This window comes from Peromyscus leucopus, chromosome 22 (genome assembly GCF_004664715.2).
Source record: "Peromyscus leucopus breed LL Stock chromosome 22, UCI_PerLeu_2.1, whole genome shotgun sequence".
NCBI classification, from domain to species: Eukaryota; Metazoa; Chordata; class Mammalia; order Rodentia; family Cricetidae; genus Peromyscus; species Peromyscus leucopus.
The window spans coordinates 31,587,528-31,614,571 of NC_051081.1; the positions used below are offsets into that span (position 1 = coordinate 31,587,528).

Genomic DNA, 27,044 nt, shown 5'->3' on the forward strand with positions numbered 1-27,044 from the left:
AGTGGCCACGGCTCCCCAGACTGCGCAAGATTTTTACCTTTTCTCTCTGAACTCTCAGGGAAGACAGATAGATGCCTGGCATTCAGTGTTCACATCCATTTTAAGACGCGGAATCTAATAGGGAAGGTATAGGATGCAGCTGTGATTTGCACGGTTGATGTAGGTAGGCTTGGTTAGGAACCATTCCCTATTCTAGAGATATGGTTGGAATGCCAGCCTACCTCAGGCCTGTGTGGGAACTGGATTCAGAATGTCCCCTGTCTCTAAATCCTAGTGACTTTTGTCTGTAACTGGAGGGCATATTCCTTAAAAGCAGTTGGGGAAGGGATTTTGAAAGAGACTTGCGTGTACCTAGTGCTCCAATTCCCACCATCACTTTCTCACAGCTTCCTGTAGTTGCCCTAACTTTAGGTCCCCTCTCCAGCAAGCCCCGGTACTTTACAAGGAGAGAAAACTCCTCAGGGAGATAATTTTTGCCTTAATTTTTAAAAGGACATCTTTCAAGTTAAATTTAGACCCGGCTCAGTTTTCCATTAAGCAGAGAAAGTTGCCAGGCACCTGCTCACAGGCAAAGACATGCCCTGGGGAGATGGCTGAACTCGACCTTGGCCCTGAATGGCCAAGCAAGCGAGCCTGGACTTGAGGCAGCATCTGGGTCAGCCCCACTCTCCCCGTGTTGGCTCCGGGGCTACAGGACCCTGATGCGAGCTCCACGTGCAGCGCCCCGCGGCGAACGGGAACTCCTCCCAGGCAGTGCTTCACCTGGCGCGGGTTGGTCCTGGTCCGGTCCTTAAGTCTCAGCTTGCAGCGGGCGTAGCTAGCATTCCTGTCACCTGTGCCCGCCCTGTCCCGCCCCTCACGGCCCCAGCCCGGGATGGTCCGAGAGCTGCAACCAAGGTCCCTGAACGAGCACGGTGCTCCTCGGTCGGCGGGAGGCGGTAGCGCCCCCTCTCAGAGCCGGGTTCGCTCCCGCCCCGCTCTCTTCTCCCTGGGAGTCAGTCTGTCTGTCGGGCCCGCCCTCCCTCCGCGCTCCCTCCTCCTCGTGCTCCTCCGGGGGTGCCGGGCACAGCCTCAGATTCCACCTTCCCGGCTGCTCCAGTCAGTTTCCCTCGCGGCAGCCGCGGGCAAAGGCAGCCGCGGCGAGCAGCAGCATCTCGGCGGTCACCGCGGCTCTCCGGCTGGAGCGGGCGCCCGACTGAGCTGCCCCTCGCCCCTTCCCGGTCGCGTCTCGAGTCTCCCGCGCCCCTCGCCCCTCGCCCCGGCTTCTCTCCGAAGCGGGCGGGGCAGGATCCCACCACCCAACATCGGGATCCCGGGAGCAGCGTTTCTCTTAGAGCGAGGCGCTCGGCGACTCGTGCCCCGCCGCCCCTGACCGCCGGGGGGTGCCCCAGGGACGCGTCGCCGCCGAGAGGAGCAGGCAGAGGGGACCATGCGGCGCCTGACTCGCCGCCTGGCGCTGCCCATCTTCGGGGTGCTCTGGATCACCGTGCTGCTGTTCTTCTGGGTCACCAAGAGGAAGTTGGAGGTGCCGCTGGGACCCGAAGTGCAGACCCCCAAGGTATGCCGTTTGGTGGCGCGCAGGGCGCGGGGCACTGGCCGGTGGGAGGGCGCGCGGTTTACGCGCGCGGGGTTTCAGGGTTCCAAGGCAGCGGGGTCTGGGTGCCGCGAGCAGGTAACAGGCGCGGGATGCGGCCATGGGGAGGTGCTTGAGGAATTTAAGAAGCTCCGGGCGTCTCCGAATCCCTGGCGTGTGTAAGTGCCAGTGGGTGTGGGTGGTGGGCGCGCGCTCGTGGACAGAGCGGGGCTCCCAACTTAAGTAGCAGTCCGGTGGCCGAGGGGGCGCTGCGGGCCAGCCACCCTGGGACTGGCAGTCAGTGGGGGCCGCTGGAGGGTCACTGGAGGTTGGCTGGGTTGGCGATGCTGGCACCCGTGAGAAGTCTGCATGTTTGGACCTCCTTCCCTCCGCTGCTGCCAGGCCCCAGGGGAGGAGGTTGATGATCCGGGTGCGCAGCGCACGTGAGCCACACTAGCGAGCTCCCTGGAGCTTTCCCAGCCGGTGCCTTCCCTGCCCACCCGGCCTGGCCTGGTGGCACCTGGCTCTGTAACCTGTTCTCCAGCCCGTTAGCTGTGGTGGAAGTTGAATGCGTTCAGAACACCACAAAGGAGCCCCCAAGAACAGAAAGCTTCCTACCGGCAGGGAGTTGGGGAAATGGGAATCCAAGTGGCTTTTCTAACTCTTGACCAGGGGTGCAGCCCAAAGGAGTGGGAGGTTCCCCCTACAGGTTCACGCTTGAGATTCAGAGCCCTTGTCCTTTTCCACAGCCTTGAACAGGGGAAAGAGAGCGAGGCCTCTGGGGGATTTGCTGGCAGCTAAACAACCTTTATGAGTTCAGGGCAGTCTGTAGGAGTGGGAGAGGGCCTTGGAGGAGCTTGTGGTCTGAAAGAGGAAGACTGATGAGTACCAGTGTGTTGAATAGGAGGGGATCTCATCACCGAGTATAGCAGGGAGGGCCTACTGTGTGCTGAGTGCACAGTGGGCGCTTTCTTGTTGAATAGTGTTCTTACTTCATAGATGGGGAAACAGGTTAAGAGTCTTTAAATAACTCACCTTACTTAGATCATTCTGGATTTGAACTCAAACCTCCACATTCAGGATTTGCCCACTTGGATCCTATAGACTCTCCTCTTAACCAAGTCCACTGTTACTTGTGTTTTGCAATCTCGCCAATGTTAGCTGATCAAAACAAGCATTTAGTTAGCACCCATATACCCCGGCTATGTGTGAGCTGCCACGAAATGCCGAGGTCCAGGGTTTGCTCCTAGGTTTTATTCGTCCGTGGTCCGGGACGTGCAGGACTGACAGCCAAATGGTTTCACTGCCCCGGGTGTCATGAGAACCCGGGCTTCCTGGAGGAGGACACAACAGTCGAGAACAGTTGAGAAGGATGCACCATTGGCCAGTCGGCAGAGGGCATTGGAGATCAGGGGACTGAGGTGGCAGGGGGCAGCTTGTAAGGGTCTAATTAGGGAGGGCCACGGACATTAGGGTCTAGGGAGGGGGTTACATAGGGAAGTGATACCGTGGATTGGCATGTCCATCAGCCAGTCTTTGTAGTACAGGATCTATTTTCTCACTGATGCAGACCCTGACCACAGATCTGCAGGGATTTTTTTCTTCTTTTTTCCCTAGGCAGTTCTGCTCTGTGTGATGCAGTTAATGATGCCTGCAGGGACATGAACTTTCTCTGTTTTGGACTGAATCTCATTACCTTAAGCTGACTTATTCCTAGTTTTGCCCCAGGGATCTGGGACAAGAGCTCTTTTTCTTTTGGAGGTGCTCTGTGTTGCTACACCTTTCTCACCTTTTAATCATGGTCTGTGCTCAACACACATTTAGTGACAGGAGGAGCTATGTACCTAACAGGCACTGTGCTAGTTTTGGGTGCTGCCTTTGGTTGTGTGTGTGTGTGTGTGTGTGTGTGTGTGTGTGTGTGTGTGTGTGTGTAAAAGCTCTGGGAGTTCCTTGGTGATGTAGAATCATCAAGCGATGTGTAAGCGATGAGTGGTCTCATATGAGGAAGAAGCCTGTTCTTTGCCTGAACATTTGACCCACTCCTCATTTTTGTATATCCTTCTAAAAGTCTCATTTATTCTTTAGCTCTTGAGATTTGACCACATTTTATTATTAGGTGTACTCTCTCCCCCCTTTTGGGTTAGTGTTCTTCTACAACCCATTTTCACTTTTATGTGTGTCTCCATAAATGTCTTGTGTATATTTTTATATATATTTATGGATGAGCATTTTTCTGGATCTGTGTGTGTGTGTGTCTTAGTCTTAATTACGGTCACTATTGCAGTGATGAAACACCATGACCAAAAGAGTTTATTTGGCTTACACTTTCTTGTCACTGTCAGCATCAAAGGAAGTTGAAACAGGAACTCAGCGCCAGAACCTGGAGGCAGGAGCTGATACAGAGGTCATGGAGGGGTGCTGCTTACTAGCTTGCTCCCCATGGCTTGCTCAGCCTGCTTTCTTATAGAACCTAGGACCAGCAGCCCAGGGATGGCACCAGCCACAATGGGCTGAGCCCTCCCCCATTGATCACTAATTAAGAAAATGCCCTACAAGCCTGTCCACAGCCCAATCATATGGAGGCATTTTCCCTCTTTCTTTCTTTCTTTCTTTCTTTCTTTCTTTCTTTCTTTCTTTCTTTCTTTCTTTCTTTCTTTCTTTCTCTCTCTCTCTCTCTCTCTCTCCTCCCTCCTCCCTCCCTCCCTCCCTCCCTCCCTCCCTCCCTTCCTTCCTTCCTTTCTTCCTTTTCTCCCCCCCCTCTCTTTTTCCCGAAACAGGGTTTCTCTGTGTAGTTTTGGAGCCTGTCCTGGATCTCACTCTGTAGACCAGGCTGGCGTCGAACTCACAGAGATCCGCCTGCCTCTGCCTCCCGAGTGCTGGGAGGCATTTTCTTAACTGAGGTTCCCTCCCCTCAGATGACTTTAGTTTGTATCAAGCTGACATAAAACTATCCTTTCGCAGTGTGTATCTCAGGAAAGATGAGACCAGGCAGCTTTATGTCCCATGATTGGTGTGAACGGAAACTTTGTGTGATGTGTCTAGAGGAACACAGTATTCTCCCCCAACTTGACTGCATGTTAGAATTGTCTGGAGAACTTGACTGGCATAGAGATTCTTGAGTTTATTATGGAGATTATGATTCTGTTGATTTGGGAGAAGGTCCTAGAATTAGCCCTTCTGCGAATGTGTCATGTGACTGTAAAGCAGCACTTGAGAAATAGATGAAGAATGCCAAGTCTGTTGTTTTGTTGCTTTGTGTGAACATGGCCAAATGAGTCGTCTCCTCTACGAGTGTGATCACAACTAAGTCAGTGTGAACCTTTGCACGCAGGAGGTAGAAACCCATAATGTAGTGCTTTTCCAGCTCACAGACTTCGTTTCCCATATTAGCTCATTTAATCTTCCCAGAAGCCAACAAGGGAGCTAATACTTTGTTTTACAGGAGAGATTAAATGATGATATTTGGGCAGAGATACAGAGGCTTTTTCAAGGATAGCATCAGGACAAGAACAGGATGAGGAATGTTCTGGGGACTGCTCACCTCGTGTTTAAATTAGATGGACAGCCTAAGTCTCCACTTGTGGGTGATTCAGCAAGGTTGGAGGTGGGTACAGTGTGAGCTCATCTACTTTCTGGAGCTTCTCTGCCTGTGGAGAGTTTCCGTGTGTGTGTGTGTGTGTGTGTGTGTGTGTGTGTGTGTGTGTGTGTGTGTGCGCGCGCGCGTGCAAGCATGTTTGGGTCCTCGCCTTCCACATTGTTTGAGATGGGGGTTCCTTTGCTGTGTTTCTGCTGCATAGGCCAGGCTAGCTGGGGCGAGAGGGTCGGGGCTCTCTTACGTCTCTGCTTCTCTTCTTGATGTAGGAACCCTGGGATTTCAGACATGGGTTGTCTGTTGTGGCCTGCTTTTACGTGGGCTTCAGGGATATGAACTTAGGTCTTCATGGTTTCAAGGCAAGCGCTTTCCCCATCAAGTCTTACCCGTTAGACTGAGGTTGTGTTCTTGACAGTAAGAATACAGTTGGTACATTTGTCTACCATGGGGGAAAGCTCGGGTTCTGAATGAGTACAGTCCACGAGGCATTTGTAGGAAACAAGGATACAATCATGGGGGGACCCTGTTCCTGGATATGCAGAAGCCTAGGGGAAACTTGCCTCTTGCTGAGGCTTCTCTCCAGTGTAGGGGTGGAATGATGTCTTTCCTCCTTATCATAAAGCTGTGGTCCACACCTCTAAAGCAAAAGACAAGCTAATAAGGGAAAATTGATTGTAGTTTTACATGCCATGGAAGCCTTCAGATTGAAAATCCCAAAGACCCAGCGTGTACTGTCAAAGACCTCACATTGTAGATCTGGTGGGAATAGACAGCTGTAGAGGACATACCACTGGAAAAAAGGGTACATTCCAAAGCAGGAGACTGGGGCAGGGAAGCAGCAAGGCCTGTTTAGATCCTTTAAACTATCTGAACAGCATTCTTTCCTCCTGGGTGTGGGCAGCACCCTTTGTAGAATGAAGGGCTTTAGATCTACTGTCAGACAAGGTAGGTCAGAGAATTCCTTTATTGCCATCTCTAACACACAGAGTGCATTAGATTAATCTTTTGAGGTTTTATGGCTTGCTTTGGGTAAAGAGAAGTCCTAGTATTATGTGGCTTGCCCTAGGGATGAGAGATTCCAGGTTCTTGGCCTTGCCCTTGGCAGAGAACTGGGACCAGGAAACAGGAGGAAATGCGTATGGAGAGACCTTGCTTCTGAGACCTTCACGTTGGGATATATTTTTTAAAAGCTCCAATACCAGCATGGTGGTGAGAGTCAGTTTATTTCTAAAGCGAGAACAGTGGACATCCTTCCGCTGCTTCTTCGGAGAAGTTGAGAATGGTGTAGCTAGGGGAGAGAGTTCCTGGGCTGGAGACTGCCCAACTATTAGACTCTATCTGGTTATAGGCAATCAGATCCTTGTTCTCCTTATCTCATTGTGCTACGAAATGTCCCTGGTCTCCTAATGATGATGTCATCACAGGCCTGATATAACCCTCTGCTCAGTGCGTCACAGTCTGAGCGACGTGGACAAGGACAAACTGCTGCAGTCCTGTTTCAGTAATTGGATCTTTTTCTTAGTTTCATGAAAGGATGTTCTAGGAGCTGGACTCATAACTCAGTGAAGTGCTTGCTTACTTGCTGCTCAAGCATGAGGACCAGAGTTCTATGCCCAGCACCCACATCCAAAGGCAGTCAGGGTAGTATGCTCTTGTAATCCCAGCTCTACTGAGGCAGAGGCAGGGTTCCCACCGAGTCAGTGAGTCCTAGGCTGGTGGAAAGACCTTGTCTCAAAGAACAAGGTTGGGGTTGGAGAGACGGCTCTGATGAAGTGCTCGCTGCACAAGCTTGAGGACCTGAGTTTGCCTCATCTACATTTACCTAAAAAAAACAAGCCAGCTGTGGAGTGCACATCTGTAAAACCAGATCTTAGGAGGCAGAGATAGGCAGATACTTGGCACTCACTGTCCAGGTAGACGAGCCAAGCTGCTGAGCTCAGGCTTCAGCCATGGAGCCTGTCTCAAAAGCTAAGGTGGAGAGCGACTGTGGAAGATACCTGGTGTCTACCTTTGACCTCCACGTGCACAAACATACACGTGCAAACTCTCAAACATACATCACACACACACACACACACACACACACACACACACACACACACACAATTTCTGAGCAATGACACCTGAGGTTGACCTAGGTAGGGCTCTATCCTTATGTATACACTCATGCACACACTCATGCACACACTCATGTACACACTCATGCACATGCACACACATGCACACATAAGAAAGACTGGCTCTATGAACAGCTAAAGTAAAGATTTCTTTGAACTTGACTTTTTTCTGTGCTGATTAAATGCTGGCTCTCTACCCCCAAATTATTCATCAAATCTCTAATTTCTAGTGAAAACCACGTGACAAGTTTGATGTTTTATTCACACTGTGTATTAATGATAAATACCATATCACTTAAAAAGACCCGAAGAAGGCGTGTTCATTTCTTCTCTCTCCTGGCATTTGTTTGCCATTTGGAAAATCGTATAATAACTGACAGATTTAAAAAAAATAAAATAAAATAAAGGAGCAGAATTTCTTGTCTCTTATTTCCAAGAAACTAAATTTAGTCCAAAGGCTTAGTAAAAAGGCCGGAGGGTAATTTTTGAGGGAGGTATTAGAAATGTAAAAGCTTGGAGTAAAGTGCCTCCAGCCTATGCAAATGTCTCAGAAGGTACTAGAAATGCAGCAGATGCTATTAGAAAATACCTCGTCTTTCTGTCATATTTGCCTACCACGAGCACCTTAACTATACAACCCCGTTGTTCTATTTCCCATCAAGCAGTTAATTTCTCCAATTAAAAAAAAAAAGTTACAAACTTCACAGAAGGCCACTATGAATCTGGTGGCACTTGGCTTGTGCACATTGGATTCTGTCCAGGAGATTTGGGCCCTGGCATCACCAGAGTCAGTCTATTATCAGATGCACTCCTAGCCTCTCATTTGCCGTGCAGATGCCCGTGCAAGGTGCTGGACCAGCTTCCCTTCTGAGGCTGTTCTTGGAGCCAGGGTATCGGGGTGCTATTTATTGGTAGCCCAGAGCATTACCTGCTCCTGCAGCAGGGTTGCAAAAATCCAAAGTGGGCGGTTGGGATCTTAGGAAATAGCTTGCCTTTCCTTTCTAGAATGGGCTTTTTCAATCTTTAAAAATGTCTTTCATGTACTTAAAAAAGTTTAAGCCCTGTGCTATTAACATTTCCATCACCTCTGTGAGAAATTTACCCGGGTTCGGTTTTTGGTCGATCCGTGACCCAGAGAGCTTTGCAAAGCCCCTTTATCTGGTCCTCAGAACCAAGTGTCGGTCCATGTTCTGACTCCCCTTTGCTTCCCTGGTTCTCTTTACCCCAGCTCCAGGCAGGAAGCCCCATCTCAGGACCCAAGGGTTGTGCACTAGGGACATGTCTGAGTTAGCCTGGGGGCCATGGCACTCTGTAACCTTGGCTTCTCAACAGGGCCTGGCATTTTTCAAAACAAAGACCAGCAGTTCAATTCCACCCTCCCTTGCCTGGAAGCACAGACTTAACACCTGCTCAAGACAGGGAAATCACAAGAGTAAAGCAGTCAAATGAGTGTCTGTCTGTCTGTCTGTCCAGAAGGTGCCTTTCTTTAGGGCTGCTTGTCTCTCCAGAACACTCAGTTGCTCACTTGGGTTCCTCAGAGGTCATTTGTAAACCAAGCAGGGACAGAATAAGCCTGCTGTCTGCCGATGCCCAAAGCTCAGGATTTCTACCCACCCTGCTTTCTTTGCTACACCCCGCCACCCCAAATTTCCAGGAAATTGGACCCTTCACCGGGCTCCCAGGAACCGGTTTGGTAGAGACATGCTTTGTGTGCCTTTGTTTGATTTCTAACGTTTACACGCTTGTCACTCACCCAGAGTGTCGCAAAGTCCCTGATGTGTTTTTGGAAAATAATCTGAATTAGAAATCGGGGACAGTTCCTCAGCTCTGCTCTTAGCGGGGAGACCATGAACCCTGCCATGGCTTCTGCACACCCACTCCAGAGACCCAGAATGATAGTCTGGCCATCTGTTTGGGGACGTGAGTTTGATGTGTCCTGTGCCCTCTGCAGCTGGCAGCTGGCTCTGCCCAGTGCCTGCGCTAGCTTGAACTAAGTGGTGAGTTTACCCCTTCTGCAGCCCCAGGCACTCATGAGAACCAGGTGATAAATTCCAGCCCACCTTAGCGCCTCCATTGTGTCAAAATTAGGTATGGCTTTACTTATACACGTGGCAGCCAAGGGTGTCTTTCTGCCTTTGGTAGTGCCAGGCCTAACTCAGCTTTTTCTCCTCCTGGCTCGCTCGCCTCTGCTGTGAACTGGGAACAGCACACCATAGCAGAGTTGATGCCTTAGCATCCGGCCTGCAGTGAGAGCCAATTCAGGTTAGTGAGTAATTCTGAAGGGAGACATATGGCTATGCATAATTGTGTGTGTGTGTGTGTGTGTGTGTGTGTGTGTGTGTGTGTGTGTGTGTGTGTGTGTGCATGTGTGTGAAGGCCAGAGGTGGACATCAGGGTGTCTTTCTTAATTGCTCTCCATCTTTCTTTTGGAAACGGGGTTCAGCTAGACTAGCAGCCAGCAAGCTGCAGGAGTCTTCTGTTTCCCTCTCCCAGTGTTGAGATTACAAGGGCCTGCTGCAGAGCCTGGCTTTTCACACGGGTTCTGTGGATCCAAACTCAGGTCCCTGTGCTTGTGAGGTAAGCATTTTATTCCCTAGCTCCTGTTACTTATCTTTTAATTATTTTGCCAGAAATGCTAGACTGACCAAAAGCTCAATCAGTCTCCGAGTCTTCAGATGTTGAACTGATTAAGAAAGAACCCTTTGGGATAATAAAGAAAGTGTGCATTCTCTCTCTCTTACCATTCCCCCATGTGCACATGTATACACTCTCTCACATTCGCTCACTCACATAGATGTATGCACATGCGATTGCCCTGGGGAGTTGTGTAGAAGCTCCTGAAATTTGCTGGCTCTGGTATTTCAGAATGAGTGGCCTGAAATGACCTTCTTGGGCAGCAAGTTTTGCATCTGGCAGCAGCCGCTGCTATCACAGGACCTAATGAGCATTAAGGAAGCTGCTGGGGACAGAGAGGAGATGGTGAGGACTGTGGTGTGAGAAATGTTGCTGCCAGGCGGTGCCACGTGGGTTTCATCACGTTCTTTTACTTTTCCTCTGCACCCCTCTCCCCCGAAATACTACTAGTTGTTTTCTAAGGTGGAGGGCCCAGGGAAGTGGGTGAGATGCCCCACCGAGAAGTCTGAAAACACAGTGAGGATGTGATCTGCAAGAGTCCTCTACTTCCATACAGGTCCCAAGGTCGGGGACAGCAGGCCACTCTGATTCTTGGAGCCACAGGACTGCTCTGGACACAGAGGCGGTTCTTTCTGAAAGAAGGGAGTTCAGCTTTGGGCCACTCTGAGCTGTTTAGCCTTCTATCAGCAGGAGCTCTTATCTCTGGCAATAAGAGAAGTCTGATCCCCGGTCTCGGACAATGCTGATTTCAAGTTCAAAGCCTTTTCTGCGTGCCATTTCCTGGAGACACGATCTGCCACTTAAAAAAAATAATAATTAAATTCTCCCCCTGTCTCCTGTCTTGCAAACCGTAAGCACTTCAGAGCTCTTTCAAGGAAACACAGGCAAACAGAGCATGCGTGCGTGTTCCTGCCAGTGGGCTTGAAGGCCTGTGGAAAAGAGCAGCTGTCTCCAGGGCCCTGCTGGCTGAGGATCCTGCTCTTCACGCCCATTTTGTATCTTATTCAAGGACAGGTGAGCATGGGAAACGTCTACAGCAGAGATGGGGGATCCCATCTTGACCACCTCCCTCCACCTATCGTCTCTGCCTTCAGAGGAGATATGGAAATTAAAAAAAAAATTCCCCTTTGGCTGTCAAGGCTGAAGATGTATGTAGTATCTCTCTCATTCCTCTGATGACGTTCTACCCATTCCTGATCTCTCTCCACTCCCCAGCCATAGAAAGCCTGGCCCAATCAATATTTATGTGCCCATCACTTGCAGCTGGGACATGCAGGCAATAATGGCTGCCAAATTCCTTGATGGCCATTGAAATATTCACGGGCGCCTGTATTGGAGGTCCATTGTTTTCCCCAGGATCTCGGGAAGAGCAGAGCATGTGATGCAAGGATTAATTAAGCCTCTCAGATAATTGGCTATTAATAGATGGCCAATTGATGACTGCCAGCTGGGTGCTGAATTGACTAATGTCCTTATGGTGGGCAGGTGGTTGACTTCAGAAGAGAAACGGGCTGAGAGACCTGACTAATTAAAGGCTGAATCAAGAAAAGGCAGCTAAGAGGTGGCTTCTCTGCCCACCCCCGCCCTTCCTGTGATATCTTACAGTTTACAAAGCATTCATCTGGACCGATGCTTCATTTGATCCTTACTGCACCCCTGTGAGATGGATGTTACTCCTGTTCTCATTTTCTGAGGTATGAGAAATCTGAGGTTAAGCAGGGAGGGGACTTGGGCAAGCTTGTCTATCCAGACTTGTTCGATTTCTTGGACTACAGAGCACGTGCTATTTTTTTTATGGACACACTCAACGTCTCGTTAGGTTCTTTTCTCAGGGAAAAATGAAATATATACTGTCTCTGAGTGTGAATTACATGTATATTCTTTATCTGCCTACAGAAGGGCCCTGACACAGGAACTAAAGGAAATACAAAGTTTGTCCCTGGGGGTGAGGGGTTGTGTAAGACCTGGAGGCCACCCTGCCCCTGTGATGTGGGAGGATGCCAGAGCTTATGTTGTAGACTTCACGTGAGAAGTGGAGAGAGGCTGTCCTGCATGGTACCCTCTAGTCTTATCCTTAGATAGTTGCGTTGACCTCATTTGGGGACCCTATGCTCCCCAGCCACTTTACCTCCATGCCCGCACAGTCTGCCCACAGGGAACGAGTCTCTGCTGCCATCCATAACGTTGCCTCAACTCGGAAGCCAGCAGGCTTGTAGAATCAAGACAGACTGTCTACCCTTGCTTTGACCCCTTTCTAGGTGAACATGGTCCTTAAACAATCATAAGTAATTCCCTTCTAAGAGGAAAAACAATGTAATTTGAAAGAACTGAATGCAACCTGTTTGCAAGGCAGGGCTGGTACAGATAGATGACTCCAGGGAAGTGGTGTGAGAGGCCATCTAGCATCCTCTTAGCTTCTTCCTTCTCTGCTGCAGGGAACTCCAGCTTGTGTCTATTTATTAAAAAAAATAGAGCATAAAGATTAGTCTGGAAGGTGAACTGATGACTGCTTCGTTTTGCCTAGCAGATGGACTGCTGGTTCCTTACCCACTCTAGGCTGACTTGGAAGTATGAGTAATGCATATTCCTAGATCAGCAAAGCACAAAGGCAAGCTACTTAGTGTCTTCTTGGGCATTCTGTCTAGACTTGAGGTAAACTATCAAAAGGCTCTGGGTGGTCCATTAACTTTGGTCCTGATTGACAAGGTCAGTGGGTGCTCTACTTCAAGATCCAGAACTGAAACATGACTTTCTTACCTTCGTGCATTTCTCCTCAGAGGTGAATAAGGGTGCTGTATTTTTAAAAGATGTACCCGGAGTGTGAATAGATAAGCCTTAAACTTTCGCCCAATACTCAGAAGCCCCACTGGCTTGGTAGATGTTTGCTCAGTTCTCTGCAATTCTCCCTGCCTTGCTTCAAACTGAGATTATGGTTTCTGTTGGGTTTCCTCTTAAAGCTGAACATATGTTTTTGACAAACTTGTCATGGTCTACTAGAGTTGAACGTGTGTGTGTGTGTGTGTGTGTGTGTGTGTGTGTGTGTGTGTGTGTACCTAGGATCCTGCAATCTCAAACATGGTCTAATAAGCCCAACATAAATGTGCATGCACAGCCTGCCATATACTCAAACTGTACTAGGCATACTTTTTTTTTCCAGGTTATGTACAGTTGTTCAACAACTCTGCAGTTGTGGTATGAAGTCTGATATGTAAATGAGTGGGTGTGGCTATATTCTAATAAAAGCATTATTTGCAGAAACCACAGTTAGATTTTCATGTATTTTTCATATCTGGTGATATATTTTCTTCTGTTGGTAAAATTTTCAGATATTTATGAATGTAAAAAAAAATCCATTTTGTGTGCAGGACATGCTAAGCCTGATGACAGATCATATTTGGCCTGCAAACCACTGGGATTCTACTTGTTTAAGAACACCAAAGCTAGTCAGTCTCTCCTGTTGAACATCAGTGTCATGGTTGACCCATGGTTGAGGTTAGAAGCTAGAAGGGGGTTGGAGCATTTTGGGGGTATCTGGGGGACATTCAAGTTTCTGATCTGAGCAGTAGTTTCACAGGCCCATCTATCTACCTTATGAAAATTGACTGGATACATATTCCTTCCCTTTTGTTTGTTCTGCTTCTGCAGAAGGTTCAAAAGGCAAAACATCTGAACTGAGTGTGGCTGGCGTGCGACTTCAGGTCTTAACATCTCATTTCGGGGGCAGAACCTAGCAGCAGTCTCTATTCTTTTTACAGCCACTGTTTTCTGATCTCTGAATAAGGCAGTCTTTGGAGAAAGGTGTTGACTTGACTTTGCAGTTTCCTAACTTCTGCTCCCTTTTGTAGACAGACAGATATTTAACAACTGGCGTGGGAGAGGTTCCCAGTCAGTTCAAGTGTGTACTGAGTGTTCACCTATTTGCTGCTGGATCAGAGGAATACAGGGTTCCTAGGGGAGAAGAGGGGTGGTGGAGGGCATCTAGGCTACTGAGCACTGTGAGTAGGGCTTTGGCTGGTGTAGTTGTCCTATAGTATATTGTGGAATATTAGTTGAAGATGTGTTACATTTGTTTATGCTGTGGAATATTTGTTTATTGATGCAAAGATGTGTTGTATTCTTCTATGTTACATTATTTAACTCTGTGACATTGTGTACTTTGCCTGTCTAAAACACCCGATTGATCTAATAAAGAGATGAATGGCCAATAGCTAGACAGGAAAAAAAGGATATGTGGGGCTGACAGGCAGAGAGAATAAATAGGGGGGAGAAATCTGGGAAGAGAGATCGAGGAAGAATGAGAAAAGAAGGAAAGGACTCTGAGGCCAGCCACCCAGCTACAGAGCAAGCCATGGAGTAAGAAGTAAAGAAAGGTATATAGAGTAGAGAAAGATAGAAATCCTAGAGGCAAAAGGTAAACAGGATCATTTACGTTAAGTAAAGCTGGCTAGAAACAAGCCAAGCTTAGGCTGGGCATTTGTAAGAAATAATAAGCCTTCATGTATTCATTTGGGAGCTGGGTGGTGGGCCCCACAAAGAGAAAAGAGTAAGAACAACCAACTACAATAGTATAGTAGGTGACATGCACCTATGTTTGTAGATAAAGTGTCAGGGCTTAATTGCAGGAAGTGCAATTATTCAGCGCAATGTGCCATATAGAAGACGGTGCTCTCTCTTTTTCTTTTGAGAAAAAAGGCAGGGAAGTAATGCTGATGACCTGGCTACCGCTGGATGCTCTCTGGGTTGCCTGTCTGTTGTCTGAGATAGTGGGCATCATTACTTTTGTTTTCCAGAGGAGCACCCAGAGTCATCCATGGTAGTACACGCCGGTACTCTTAGCCCTTGGAAGGCTGAGGCAAGGGGATTGCTGTGAGTTCAAGACCTACCTACTTAGTCCTGTGGGTATCTATTAGTGACCTACTCAAAGATAGGGCTCCTGCAAGCAAGCAGAGAACAGGAATACCGAACCAGACTCCTCCATCTTTAGAGCTACTCTCCTCTTTCTCCTTCACCTTTTTCCTGCTGAACCACACTGAGCCCAGACTTCCCTCTCTCCTCTATTCACACCAGTTCTGCTCTCTTGAAACTGAGAAGTTAGACTCAGCGGCAGCCAGCCTCAAGCCGGCACTTGCCCCATATCCCAGAATTCTCCATGTCCTGATTAGATCATAAAGTTTTGAGCAAGATAGTTTGTATCAGAAGCTGTCTCCTCTAGGATGAGTTATTTCAGGGCAATATTCGAGGCGAAAACTTTACAACAATTTTCAGAGAGAAATATGTTGGGCTTTTGTACCTCTCCACGGCGAGTGTTTCTGCTCCTGGGCTTAGCCTTTCAAAAAGCAAGTCTCCAAAGTCTCACATTCTTGAGCATGCTCAGGTGCTTCAAAAGCATCTCAAGATTGATTACAGAGGGAAGGGCAAGGAATTAGTCAACAGATGCTCAAGATACAAAGGCTGCAGTCGATGGCTTAAAAAACCTCCCAGCATCGCCCCTCAGAGAGGAATCGTCCTATATCTAGCATAATAACACCAATTATTTGGTTGTTTGTGCTGAGAAGTTGAAAGCTATCGTGTGCCGGGAAAATACTCAGCATGGAGCAGTAATTATAGATCAGCTGACAATAGAAGACGCAGTGGTTTGACTGCTAATTAGATTATTAGCACTCAAAACAAATACCTGCTATTAACCATAAATGAGCTGTGTTTATGAGATTTTTCTTCTTCTTTTCATACTTACTTCTTTTTATAGTGTGTGATTTCCTTTCTCCTATCTGTGCCCTGACTCCCCAGTTCCCCATCACATGAAGCATATTTGGTTTGTTGAGCCTCCATTAAATCTCTTGTCTTCTTTGTTTTTGTGTTCTCTCTTGTGTGTGTGTGTGTGTGTTGCCTTTCAAGTTCAAAGGGGGTCTGAGTGCTGGCATGTAGTTTCATATGTCAGGGCCCTTGATGATTCAAGCAGGTCATCTTAGGAGAGAAGTCAGTGCCACTTTGAGGCTAGATGTGGGGCTTGCCATGGGTGCAGAGAGTTTGTGGAGAGGGATGTCTTAGTTAGGGCTTCTAATGCTGTGAAGAGAGACCATAACCACGGCAACTCTTGAAAAGGAAAACATTTAATGAGGTGGCTTACCATTCAGAAGTTCAGTCCATTCTCATCATGGTGGGACATAGTGGTGTGCAGGCAGACATGGTGCTGGAAGAGACAGCTGGGAGTTCTCCATCTTGCTCAGGCAACAGGAAGTGGTCTGAGACACTGGGCATGGCTTGAGCATGTATGAGACCTCAAAGCCTGCCCCCACAGTGACACGCTTCCTCCAACAAGGCCGCATCCCCTAATAGTGCTACTCCCTTTGGGGGCCATTTTCTTTCAAACCACCAGAAGAGAGGAATTAGAGACTTTTTTTTTTTTCATTCTGAAATCCTGCTGGGGTTAATTGCCAATGAAATGATCTGGCTGCTTTTTATTTATTTTTTTGTGGCGCTTGTTATTTTGGACTCAAGAAAGATATGGAGGGCATCTGGGTTTTTCTATATTCCCCTTCCCATCCCCACCAAATAGGACATCTTCCTATAAGCAGGTAGACTGTGTGCTCCCAGACCCGTGAGATACCAGTTCCTCCTGCCCTAAGTGGTTCTTCGTATTGTAGGCAGAGTGGTCTGGAGGAGCCCGTGGGGACACTCTAGGATATGTGGAGAGAGATATTGGAGATCTAGGAGAAGTTAATGAAGCCTCCAACTATGCCCTCAATAAATGGTCCAAGTGACTTTCAGGTGTCCTGCATGAAGTATGTAAAGGGAGACTCATTGGGGGCCTCTATTATCCACCAGGAGTCCATGTAGGAAGATAGTATCTCCAGGGACTCGAGAGGGTGCATGCCTGCTTTCCAGAAGTGCTAGGGGCTTTATCTGTGTTAAGTTATTCGTTCTTTACAATGGTACTATGAGGTGGGCAGGCTGAGAGGCAGCTGGAGACCCCAGGGCATTCATTCATATCAGTTGCTTGGCGGCTACTTTCCAGACAAAATACCATCTAAGCCAGATGATGTGGTAGCTCTCTTTATCTTATGAATACAGGACTCGAGGTTACTAAAAGCCCAGTAACTTGCCCAAGGTAACAGAGCTTATTAATGGGCACACCAAGACAGATCGGATGACGCCAGGGTCCAGGATGTGGTACCGTGGGGCAACTGGTGAATGAGAAAGATGAGTTTTTTCAGAGGGTTCTCCCTTTGTGCCGCTACTTCCCACACTGTGCAGGCTTTCACACACAGCAGTGACCCAGAGCAACCCACAGACAGAGTTGTAAAGGAAACTTGACTCTGTCCCAAGAAAGCTTTATTGACAATAAAATTTGAATTTCCCATCATTTCCATCATGACATTGTTTTGTTTCTCTGGTATCTCTTCCAACTTCAAAAATGCAGTAAGTGTCTTGAGAGACAGAAGAGACAAAAACAGTGGGAAGCTCGGACTAGATTGGTTTTAAGGCTGACCCCCAGAGAGCACAGGGCCCATATCAGGCCTCCCTCCAGGCTGATGAGATGAAAACTGACATATGGGCTGCTCACTCAGCCTGTTTCCTCTCCTGAACTTGTCTTTTCCTCTCTCCAAATCCTCGCACTAGTGCTATGCTTCTGAGATAGCAGACACTGGGGACAAGCGGATCCCAGGAAACGCTTCTTCCAAAGTCGCTAAGATGATTTAAAAAGGCTGCCCTAAATCCTTCCTCTCCTAATGCGAGGGCCTGTGGAGTAACAGGCTCCTATTTTAGTGAGGCAGCTCCAAGGATGAGATTACACTTCAACCAGAGTTTTCCGAGCTAACAGAGAAGTGGTGTGATCAGGAGAGAAAGTCAACCTTGCAGAACAACTCTGAGTAAATTCCAAAAGCGACTGTCACCGATTTTTATCCCCACGAAGCCCCGAGAGAGGATTCACTGCATTCCCCTGGCCTTGCATTTCACTTTCACTTTCAAGAGAGGAAATATTTCTAGCTATCTCCTAGTCCTCCATCATGCCATTGTTGTCTTCCCTAGGACACAAGTCTATTTTCCCAGCCTCACAGCAAGGCACCCCATATCCAGGAGGGAGGCAGAGTTCTAGGTACAGATGTGGTCAAAGCCAGAGTTGTAGTATAACAGCAAAGACAAAAAGTTGTAACAGAGAGTATACAGCCCATAAAGCTGGTGTGTGTGTGTGTGTTGTGTGTTGTGTGTCTGTGTATACGTGTGTGTGCATTTTTTTTAACTGTCTGTTTTTGCTAACCTCTAAGTTAGACCTTTACTTCTCAACATCCAGTTCATGGGTTCAGGGGTGTGGGTCACCTGTGAGTTTGTTGGGAATACAGAATTGCTGACCACTCTAGACCTACTGACTCAAACTCTGCCTCATAATAAGATCCCTAGGTGATGTGTCTGCAAAGAAAGCTTGAAAAACCCGGCACCGGCTGGCATTCTTTAGTTCTCAAACCCACCACGATTTTCTTTACCTTCTGGGTTCTTTATTCTTTCTGTAAATATAGGATGTGGCAGAAGATAGAAGATGGGCTATTTCTTGGCTTCTTTGCTCTAGGCTCAGGAATACCACCTCCCAGGAAGCCAGGAGGATTCAGAACATTGTCATCTGCTGAGGTTAGGGAGCTGAGCAGGGTGGGAGGAAACTGTAGGGTGAGAAGAAACACAGATGCACGGTCCCCACAGTCTTACCACACCCACCCACACCATGCTTGATGCAGCTGACGGGACACAATCAACACCATTAGGACAGAACCTCATCTATGGCATCTTGCTGTAGGATAGAAAGTCAGTTCTTCAGGAGTCAGAAGGAGGTAGTGTGGGCATAGGCAGGGGCAAGGCAGGACCTCTAGAGGTGGTAAGACTCGGCAAACATATCCAGAGCTCAGTTGGAAACTGAGCATGAGCCAAACCATGGAGGGGTGTGAAAATGAAGCCATTGCTTATTTTTGTTCTGAAAGGAGAGTATGTTGGGAAATAAACAGATTTCCCCAGTTGGAAATATTATACATTCCTCACTGGGAACTTTGTTTAGTAAGATGTTTGGGTTTATGGGTTTTAATAGCTCAGAGTATGCCAACTGTGACTAAAGAGATGCCTCTGTGAAAGTTGAACTTGGCAGTGCCTTGCTCTTAACCTTTGGCCTAAAGGAGAGCCACCGTGAATGTTCCACAGTCTCAGCAAAGTTGATTCTGACTTTTCTGGACTATTTATTTCAGCTGCTCTTAGATGCCCACTGGAGAAGTCATATTGACCATCTTGAGTCTTTCCTGGGGAAGCCTTGGCAGAAGCCATGGCTGGAAGTCACTCAGAGCTGTCTTGTTTTCTGCGGGATATGCTGAGCATTGGGGCTCAGGGGACCTGAATACATTTGGAAATATTTTAGCTGGTGTCTTTGGGTACTAGAACATTTGTTTCTTACGTATACAAGCTAGCTCAAAGGCAGATGGGTCCACTGCTCTTAATGGGATATGTGGCTGATTCTCTGCATCTCTCTCCAGCCCAATGTGGAGAAATGGAAGGGCACTCATCATGAAGCACCAAGTTCAAGAGTGGGATTCAAAATTATATCTGTAGAAGGCCCCTAATTTTTTAAACACAGTATATATTAATGAAGTTCTTAGAACAAGAGTATGGGTGAGTTCCATACATGGGGTTCCCATACATGGGGTACTGTCCATTCTGTTTTTCTCATTGCAGCTATATTTACCTACCTGCTCCTTGATTTCATCCATTAACCTTTCTCTCACTTTTCCAAAGTAACAACCCAGACACATCAACTTCCATGCCTTTACTTTATCTCTGTGTTGAGTAAGCAGTATATGTATGTGTGTGTTTGTCTATATATATACATGTATATATGTGTGTGTATACATATATATAATATTCACACACATATATTGCAGATCTGCTTTGGTCATAGTTATGATAATGTGAGATCATCCTATTGCATATGCTTCCTTTTTTTTTTTTTTCGAGACAGGGTTTCTCTGTATAGCTTTGCGCCTTTCCTGGAACTCACTTTGGAGACCAGGCTGGCCTTGAACTCACAGAGATCCGCCTGGCTCTGCCTCAGAGTGCTGGGATTAAAGGCGTGCACCACTACCGCCCAGCACATATGCTTCTTTGTATCTTTCTCTTTGCTTAACTGTTTATGCTAGACATCCTCTTTCAGCTGGTCCCTTATTTCTAGTGACTGTATAATATTCTGCTCTATCTAAGTGACTTATGTTATCCAACCATTTCCATGTCATGGACATCTACATTGGCTCTCATCTCTGGTCACTACAGACAGAACTACAATACACATCTCTGCACACATGTTTTTACATCCTGGGGACTTTGCTTCTCTGGGATGCATTTTATGAAGTGGAAATGCTGAGTTAAAAGAAGTTTGTGCTTTTTATATTAATAGGCTTTAAAGATTGATTTATAAAACACTAAACAATCTATGTGCCCCTTGGAGAATTATGAGAGAACTTTTTCCTTAGCATTTCTTTGGTATAAATATTAACTTTTTCATTTTGCCTGTCTAAAGGGCATCAAGGGGACCTGGTTGCAATTTTATGTCCAAGTATCTACCAGAGAGGTTGAATATGTCCTCAGATATTTATTGCTCAACAAATCCTAGCTTCTCCTTGGGCACACAAGATGTACTTCTCATTCTTCATTGCATTAGTTTATAACGATGTAACTAACTTCTTGGCCCAGTGGAATGGGATGGGAAAGATGAGTTCAAGGCCATGCCCCGAGACACCGTCTCATGTAAAGAGTGTATTCTTGTCTTTCCGCCAGATCAATGCAAATGGCCTTATTCTAGGAATGGCAGGGTCGAGTGACAGAAGGATCACCAGGTATAAACAACCAGCGGAGAAGACTCTCTGTGTTGATCAGGGTTCCTGTGTAAACAGGAGTTTCTTCTATCTAAACTGCTGGGATCTACTTGTTAGCATGCACTGTTGCACATTGCAACTTGTCTTTAATTCTTGCCAAGTGTCAACCTGGGTGATACTCATTTTGCTGGTCAATCTACCGTGTTCTTCGAGTATTTAAATATTATTTGTCTTGCACACATTATTCTCTAGTAAGTCTTTGTTTTACAGTACTGTTCATAATTCTAACCATAGTTGTTTTTACCCTTTTAGAAGGTTCTTTAAGGAGTTTACCATCCTAAGGATACTTGGAAAAGGCTAGGCTCTGTGCCTTCTTTTTGAAAGCTTTAGCTCACTCCATTGTTGAGACCATTTAACATTTCTAGAACTAAATGTCAAGTCTTTCTATCCAGAATGCCTCCTTTGTCCCATAATGGTTCCCATTAGTCATTCATATTTCCTACTTCCTCTTACTACCCGTTTAGACTCAACTGCTCAGATTGGAAGGGCACCCCATACTACTGTTGAGTAGTTTCATCTCGCCCACCTTGAGAGTTCTGTTGAAAGTCTTTTATTGCGGGGTGGGGGGTTCAGTAGTCTCCCTAGCTGGTGTTAAGTGGGTCCTATCGTCTCCGAACCCTTCTTGTGTTTCTGTAACTCTTCTACGAATTGGGCAGGTGGATGACATCTGGCTTGGGTATCTGGCAGTTGGTGGGTATTTTTTCATTGTCTCCTGGATCCAAGCCTTGCAGATGGCAGGGAAGCTCCACCTCTCATTACTGTGCTTACTTTCTGTTTGCTCTGTAGGGTGTGTGTGTGTGTGTGTGTGTGTGTGTGTGTGTGTGTGTGTGTGTGTGTGTGTGAAAATTTCCTCTCATCTTTAGAAGCTGGGTACGCTTCTTTTCCTGTATGGATCCCAGTACCATTGACAGGCTCCAGCTTTTCTCTAGTCCAGAGAAAACATCTGCTTTTCTTTGTTTAATTCTCATCGATTCCTTTTCCATCCCTCTTCCTCTTTGTGAGACTACCGTTACCCACGAGCCAGGTCTCTAGAGTCTGTTCTCCAAGTTTCCTTTTGCCCCTGATTTTTGTGTCTTTGTTTTTGCTCTTGTGATGTTATTTATTTTTTTTTTCCGGCTTGATCTTTGAAGCCACTAATTTAGGTCTCTACAGCAACCATCCCTTTCAGCAACTCATCTGCTGTGCTTTTGAGTTCGAAAATTATGATTTTGAGTCCCAGAAAGGCTTTCTCGTGCTGTAATTGAATATCATTAAGTGCTGTTATTATTTTTTATTTGAGTTGTCCTCCGTGTTCCTCTAGCAGCTCTGTTTCATCAGTGGCTTCCCCTTTGGAGTGTTTGGAGCGTTCATCTCTCTGGCCTCTGGTGGCCTCTCTGAGAATTTTCCCTTTGTGTGTATACTGAAGCTCAAGGCCAGCTGTTGGCTGCCTTGACGTGAGATCCCCAGAGATCCCCAGAGAGTAGAGATGGCATTGTGGTCCTACCTCCTGGACCTTAGGGACAGGTTGCCAGTTTCCTTGGCCACCTGGAAAAAAGAACTTATTTTTCCTAACTCCGAGCTAGAGAGAAGTTAGCTTGCCCATTAGCTTTCCAGCCCTTCCTCTGGCTCTGAGACAGGGTAGCCCCTCTAATGTTCATGTTGGCTCAAGCTGCCTTCCTCCTGGGAGTCTGCCATCCTGGGTGAGGCTATTCCCTGGGTTCAGGCATATCTCATGCTCTGTTGTCTGCGGCTTTTCTCTGGCTTTCTTCCCATCCACAGCATTCTTCTCCATCCAGCCCTACAGAACCTGGTTTCGTGGAGTCTCAGACTATCCTTGCATACCTTCTTAGCAGCTGCTGGGCTCCACAGAGCAGCCTGCAGGAACGTGGAGCAAACAGAGACAATTCTGGTTGTCCTTATGGACACCTGGAAGCTACCCCTGCCAGACTTGCCTCGTTGATTTCTGAAATTGCAACAGAGAATTTTCAGAAACTTCCAGGCAAGTATTCATATCGTCTTCTTCTTTCTCCTTCTCTACTCCCCCCTTCCTTCTCTACCTATTTTTTTTTTTTTTTTGAGACAGAGTTTCTTTGTGTTGCCCTGGCTGTCCTGGAACTCAGAGATCCACCTGCCTCTGCCTCCCAAGAGCTGGAATTAAAGGTGTGCACCCCCACCCCAGCTCAAATATTCTTTTTTAATGTTTAGGTTTCTTGATAAAGTGATTAAAATGTGATAAGAAGTGGAGATAGAATCTTTGTAGTTATTTTAAATACTGCCACATGCTAAGATAGGAATTTGTTGGGTTTAGTTTTCAAAAGATTTTTGTGTTGTTGTTCACTGGGAAGTGTTTGTACAGACTTTTTTTAATTTCAAGCTGTATATTTTAATATCACTGGGTAGGGCTGGCTTATTTAAACTAAGATTACATTTTTTCCTGTGGTCATGTAGGTGACTTCTAGGTTTCCCGAACCACCAAGTAACAGTTACAGAAGCAAGTATTGGTGAAACAGTGTGCTGAGGTGAAGGGTCTGGTGACATCTGAGAATCACAGCCAAGGATTTGGGGATGGCAAGGAGGAGGTGGTCTGACATGAAATCGGGGATTGACAGCTTAGCGTGGGCCAGTGAAGATACCAGATCTTTTCCTTTTTGGTTTTTAGAAACAGATTGCCCTGGAACTCACTATGTAGACGAGGCTGGCCTCGAACCCGGAGATCCACCTGCCTCTGCCTCCCAAGTGCTGAGACTAAAGTCGTGGGCCACCACCACCCAGCATACCTTTTTTTTCATAAAAGGAAACTGAAGGCCAGCCAGCCACAGGGTGTCAAAGGCATACTGGGTACTTAGTCGGCCTAGAGGTTGTCAGGTGTGTCTTCTCAATGAGAAGGGTTAGAGTACACTCTAGGTCACGAGTGTTCGTCTTTCCCACTGAGACTGTGATCTATGATAACGAAGAAGCTGAAGAACTCACTCAAGGTCATGTGTGAGTAAATGCCCAAGGAGCATCTTAGGAGTGGATGAGGAGGTCCAAGGCCTATGTGACAGTGCTGTTGGACAGCGTGGTTCTGCTCACACTGTGGTTAAGAAAGCCACCGCTGTGATCGCTCTCTTGTATCTCGAAGCTGGCTTGTTGCTTTCTGGGAAGAGCATTTCGGAGGACTTTCAATTCCTAAGCAGGAGCAGAGGATAAGGTAAGACCATCTTTTATGGCCTGGTGATTGAGATGGGTATCAGAACCCAAGCGGCAGAGGGCTCTCTGGGAAGGAAGGAGGAATATGAAGTTGGGGGGAAAAGGCACACACAGAGCTACAGGGGAGAAGGTGCCCGTCATACACGTCACTCCTCTCTACGGGACTTCCTTGAGGGTCATGGTGCATCTCATGACTTATTTAAAAATCCAAATTCAAATGGTGAAAATGAGGCTGGACAGATGGCTCAGTGGGTAGAGCATGTGCCATCCGGAGTTTGGATCCCCAGAATCCACGTAGGGCAGGTGCAGGAGCACACATCTGTAACCCCAGCATTCCTACGGTGAGGTGGGAGGCAGAAATAGGTCTCTGGGAAGCTCCCAGGCTGGCTAACATGCATGTACAGTGGTGAAGAGCGAGGCACACTGTCTCAAACAAGGTGTGACTCAAACTACAGGGACTGACACGTGACGTTGTCTTCTGACCCCTACACACACACACACACACACACACACACACACACACACACACACACACACACACACGTAAGCATGCACACACACAAAGACAAAAAAGGTTGATGAGGTTATACTTATAAGCAAGAAACAAAACAGATCCAGTAACTGGAGAAGATCAAATTGAGATTCATCATGCACAGGGGAAAAAAATGGCAAACATCGGATAAGGACACTTGTCTGGGGAGAAAAAAAAGAGTTTCAAGCAAGCATCTATTTACTCGTATCCGCTCCCTTCATTTCAAAGGTCCTTACGATGCACTTTATGCTGTCACTGTGATGAAGCCAGAAATCCCACAGGGATTGGTTCAAGGCCGAGCTCCTGTGCAGTTTGAAGTAGTTTGTTATAGTTTATTTTTGGTTTGATGGGCTGCAGTTTGAAGTCAGGAGTAAAAGCCACATGGGGCTTCTAGGAAAGGCGTCCCCTTTCAAAGCAGCCCGGAGAATAAGCAGTTAGTCCTTTCTGCCCTTGCTTTTTTTTTTTTTTTGCCTTCCTTGCTGTTAGTAATGATGAAATTGAATTTCACACATGTTCAGCAAACAGCTACTAGATGTCCATCCCTGCACACGGCATTAGGGGGATAAAAATGTAAACCGTAAGTGGTGTCTCTTGCCCTGGGACAAAAGGGGAGTCATTCTGGGAGGCCCCTGTCCTGGTGTTTTTGGGGGGCTTGCTGGTGCAGAATCCATAGAGCTGTGCCCTTGATCTGCATATCTGCATAGGCTTGTGTTCTGCCGTGCTGGATTCGTCAAAATGGCAGCATCGTCTGTTCCCCTCCTAGATGGTCCCAGGCATTTCGCAGTGGGAACAGACAACCTGAAGCCTGTGTTTGAGACTCTGAGATTCCCAGTCCTTTAAACCACTGCCTCTGCTGGAATTTCACGGGGGTGGGGACAGTTTGTCCGACTCTGTCCTGGAAATGATATACATGAGTGAAAGAAGACCAAAAAAAAAAAAGAAAGAAAGAAAGAAAAAAGAAAAAAAGCTTGACCCCTCCCCCCACCCAGGCCATTCAAGTTCTTATTTCTTACCTTCTGAGTCATGCCTTCGTAAATCTGGCTTTTTTTTTTTTTTTTTTTTTTTTTTTTTTTTTTTTTTTTTTTTATGTGAAACTAATACAGGAGAGTTAATAAGAAGTTTGCATAGCCAATTTCTTCTACTTGCAGGGAGGGGGTGGTGGGGAGCCAATCAGTTGGACACAAATTCTCCCAAATTTTAGAACAGATGGTTTTCTGAGAAGTATGGAGAAAATGTGGTAATTACCCCCGGGTTAGCAAGACTCCCATAAGAACTAACATGTGGTGCTTCAGCCTTGGGTTTTTTCCTCCCCGCCCCCATGGGCATTCTGCTGGGAAGTCAGGGGAAGGCAATCAGGAGGGAGGGGAACCTGTTATCTACCATCCCCAAACCCCATCAAGCACACCTTCTCTGTTGGATTTCTGTGTTTGCTATTTCCCGTGGTGCTTTGTTTTTTGCCTGCTAGAGAAGAATGAGAGATCTTCTTTCAGTGGCTTTTAAAATCCAAGGGTAGTTTTCATTTCCAGGATGCCTATGGTTGGCAGGCCATTTTCTTGCAGTGACTTGCTGTCAATTGGTAGGACACATTGGGGCTTGGTTACTCCTGAATTGGATAGAGTGCCTGGTCACAGAGGCTGGGGAGGAATCTGTATGTGTCTGCATTTATAGAAATATGGGGAAGAGGGTTAAGAGAAGGAAATGGAAGGAACCATTGTGGCTGTTTAGCTCCCTGGAATATCGCTTCTGGAAAAGGGCAGTGCAGAAATTAAACTAGTGTTACTTTGAAAGATGGGACCTAAAGACAAGGAAAAGAATGGGTTTGCTTTTAACGATTTCAAATAGAATTGAGGCTGTTCCTGCGATTGTTGGAAGTAAAATTGGTTAGAAAATGATGTCAGTGGAGAGTGGAGACTGTGAACCAGGAAAATAAATGAGCTCTGAAATCACCTTCTATTTTATAAATATTGTTTCTGGAGCTGAGAAAATTGAGATAGATTATTCTTTTTTCTCTCTCCCAAGCCATGGGTGGAAGAAGCCCTGAGTATCCCATTTGGACCTTGTGAGGAACATCTCATCTTGTCCTGGTGCGCTAAGTAGCTTTGTCTGCATTTAGACACACTCCATTTCCCTTTCAAGGACCACTATCAGCAGTAGCAATTACAAACACACCTCATAACACATTATTGAGACACTGCCACGCAAATAAGCTGGAGAGATGTTTAATGATTGTACCACATCGCGTCCATTACAATCTGTCCTCTCTGCCGCGGGATGGAGGGGCCGGCTCTTGCGCGAGAGAGCGTTCCTGTGCCTGTGCATTTCTGTGTGTTTCGTTCTCCCTGCCTCTTAATTATACGCAGCTCAAGCCCAACCAGTTTGCACTTTCAAGGAAGGAGGAAGGGGCATGGCTTCACATCCCCACAGGCTCCTTTCAAGCTAGAGAACTCCGCATCTCTGGATTTCTAAAAGTATCGGTGCTATTAGCAGCCTGAATTCATCTGAGAACAAGGAATGATGTATTTTCTGA

The 27,044-nt window shown here is 46.9% G+C and overlaps 1 protein-coding gene across 1 annotated transcript in view; it reads left to right on the plus strand.

Moving 5' to 3' along the window:
* The first annotated feature begins 1,051 nt into the window (after positions 1–1,051).
* The window catches only part of Galnt14 (polypeptide N-acetylgalactosaminyltransferase 14), a 223,097-nt gene continuing 197,104 nt past the window's right edge, over positions 1,052–27,044 (plus strand). The window contains exon 1 of the mRNA XM_028873698.2: positions 1,052–1,558. Coding sequence (XP_028729531.1) covers positions 1,430–1,558 — 129 coding nt within the window. The 5' untranslated portion in view covers positions 1,052–1,429. The remainder of the gene's footprint in view (positions 1,559–27,044) is intronic.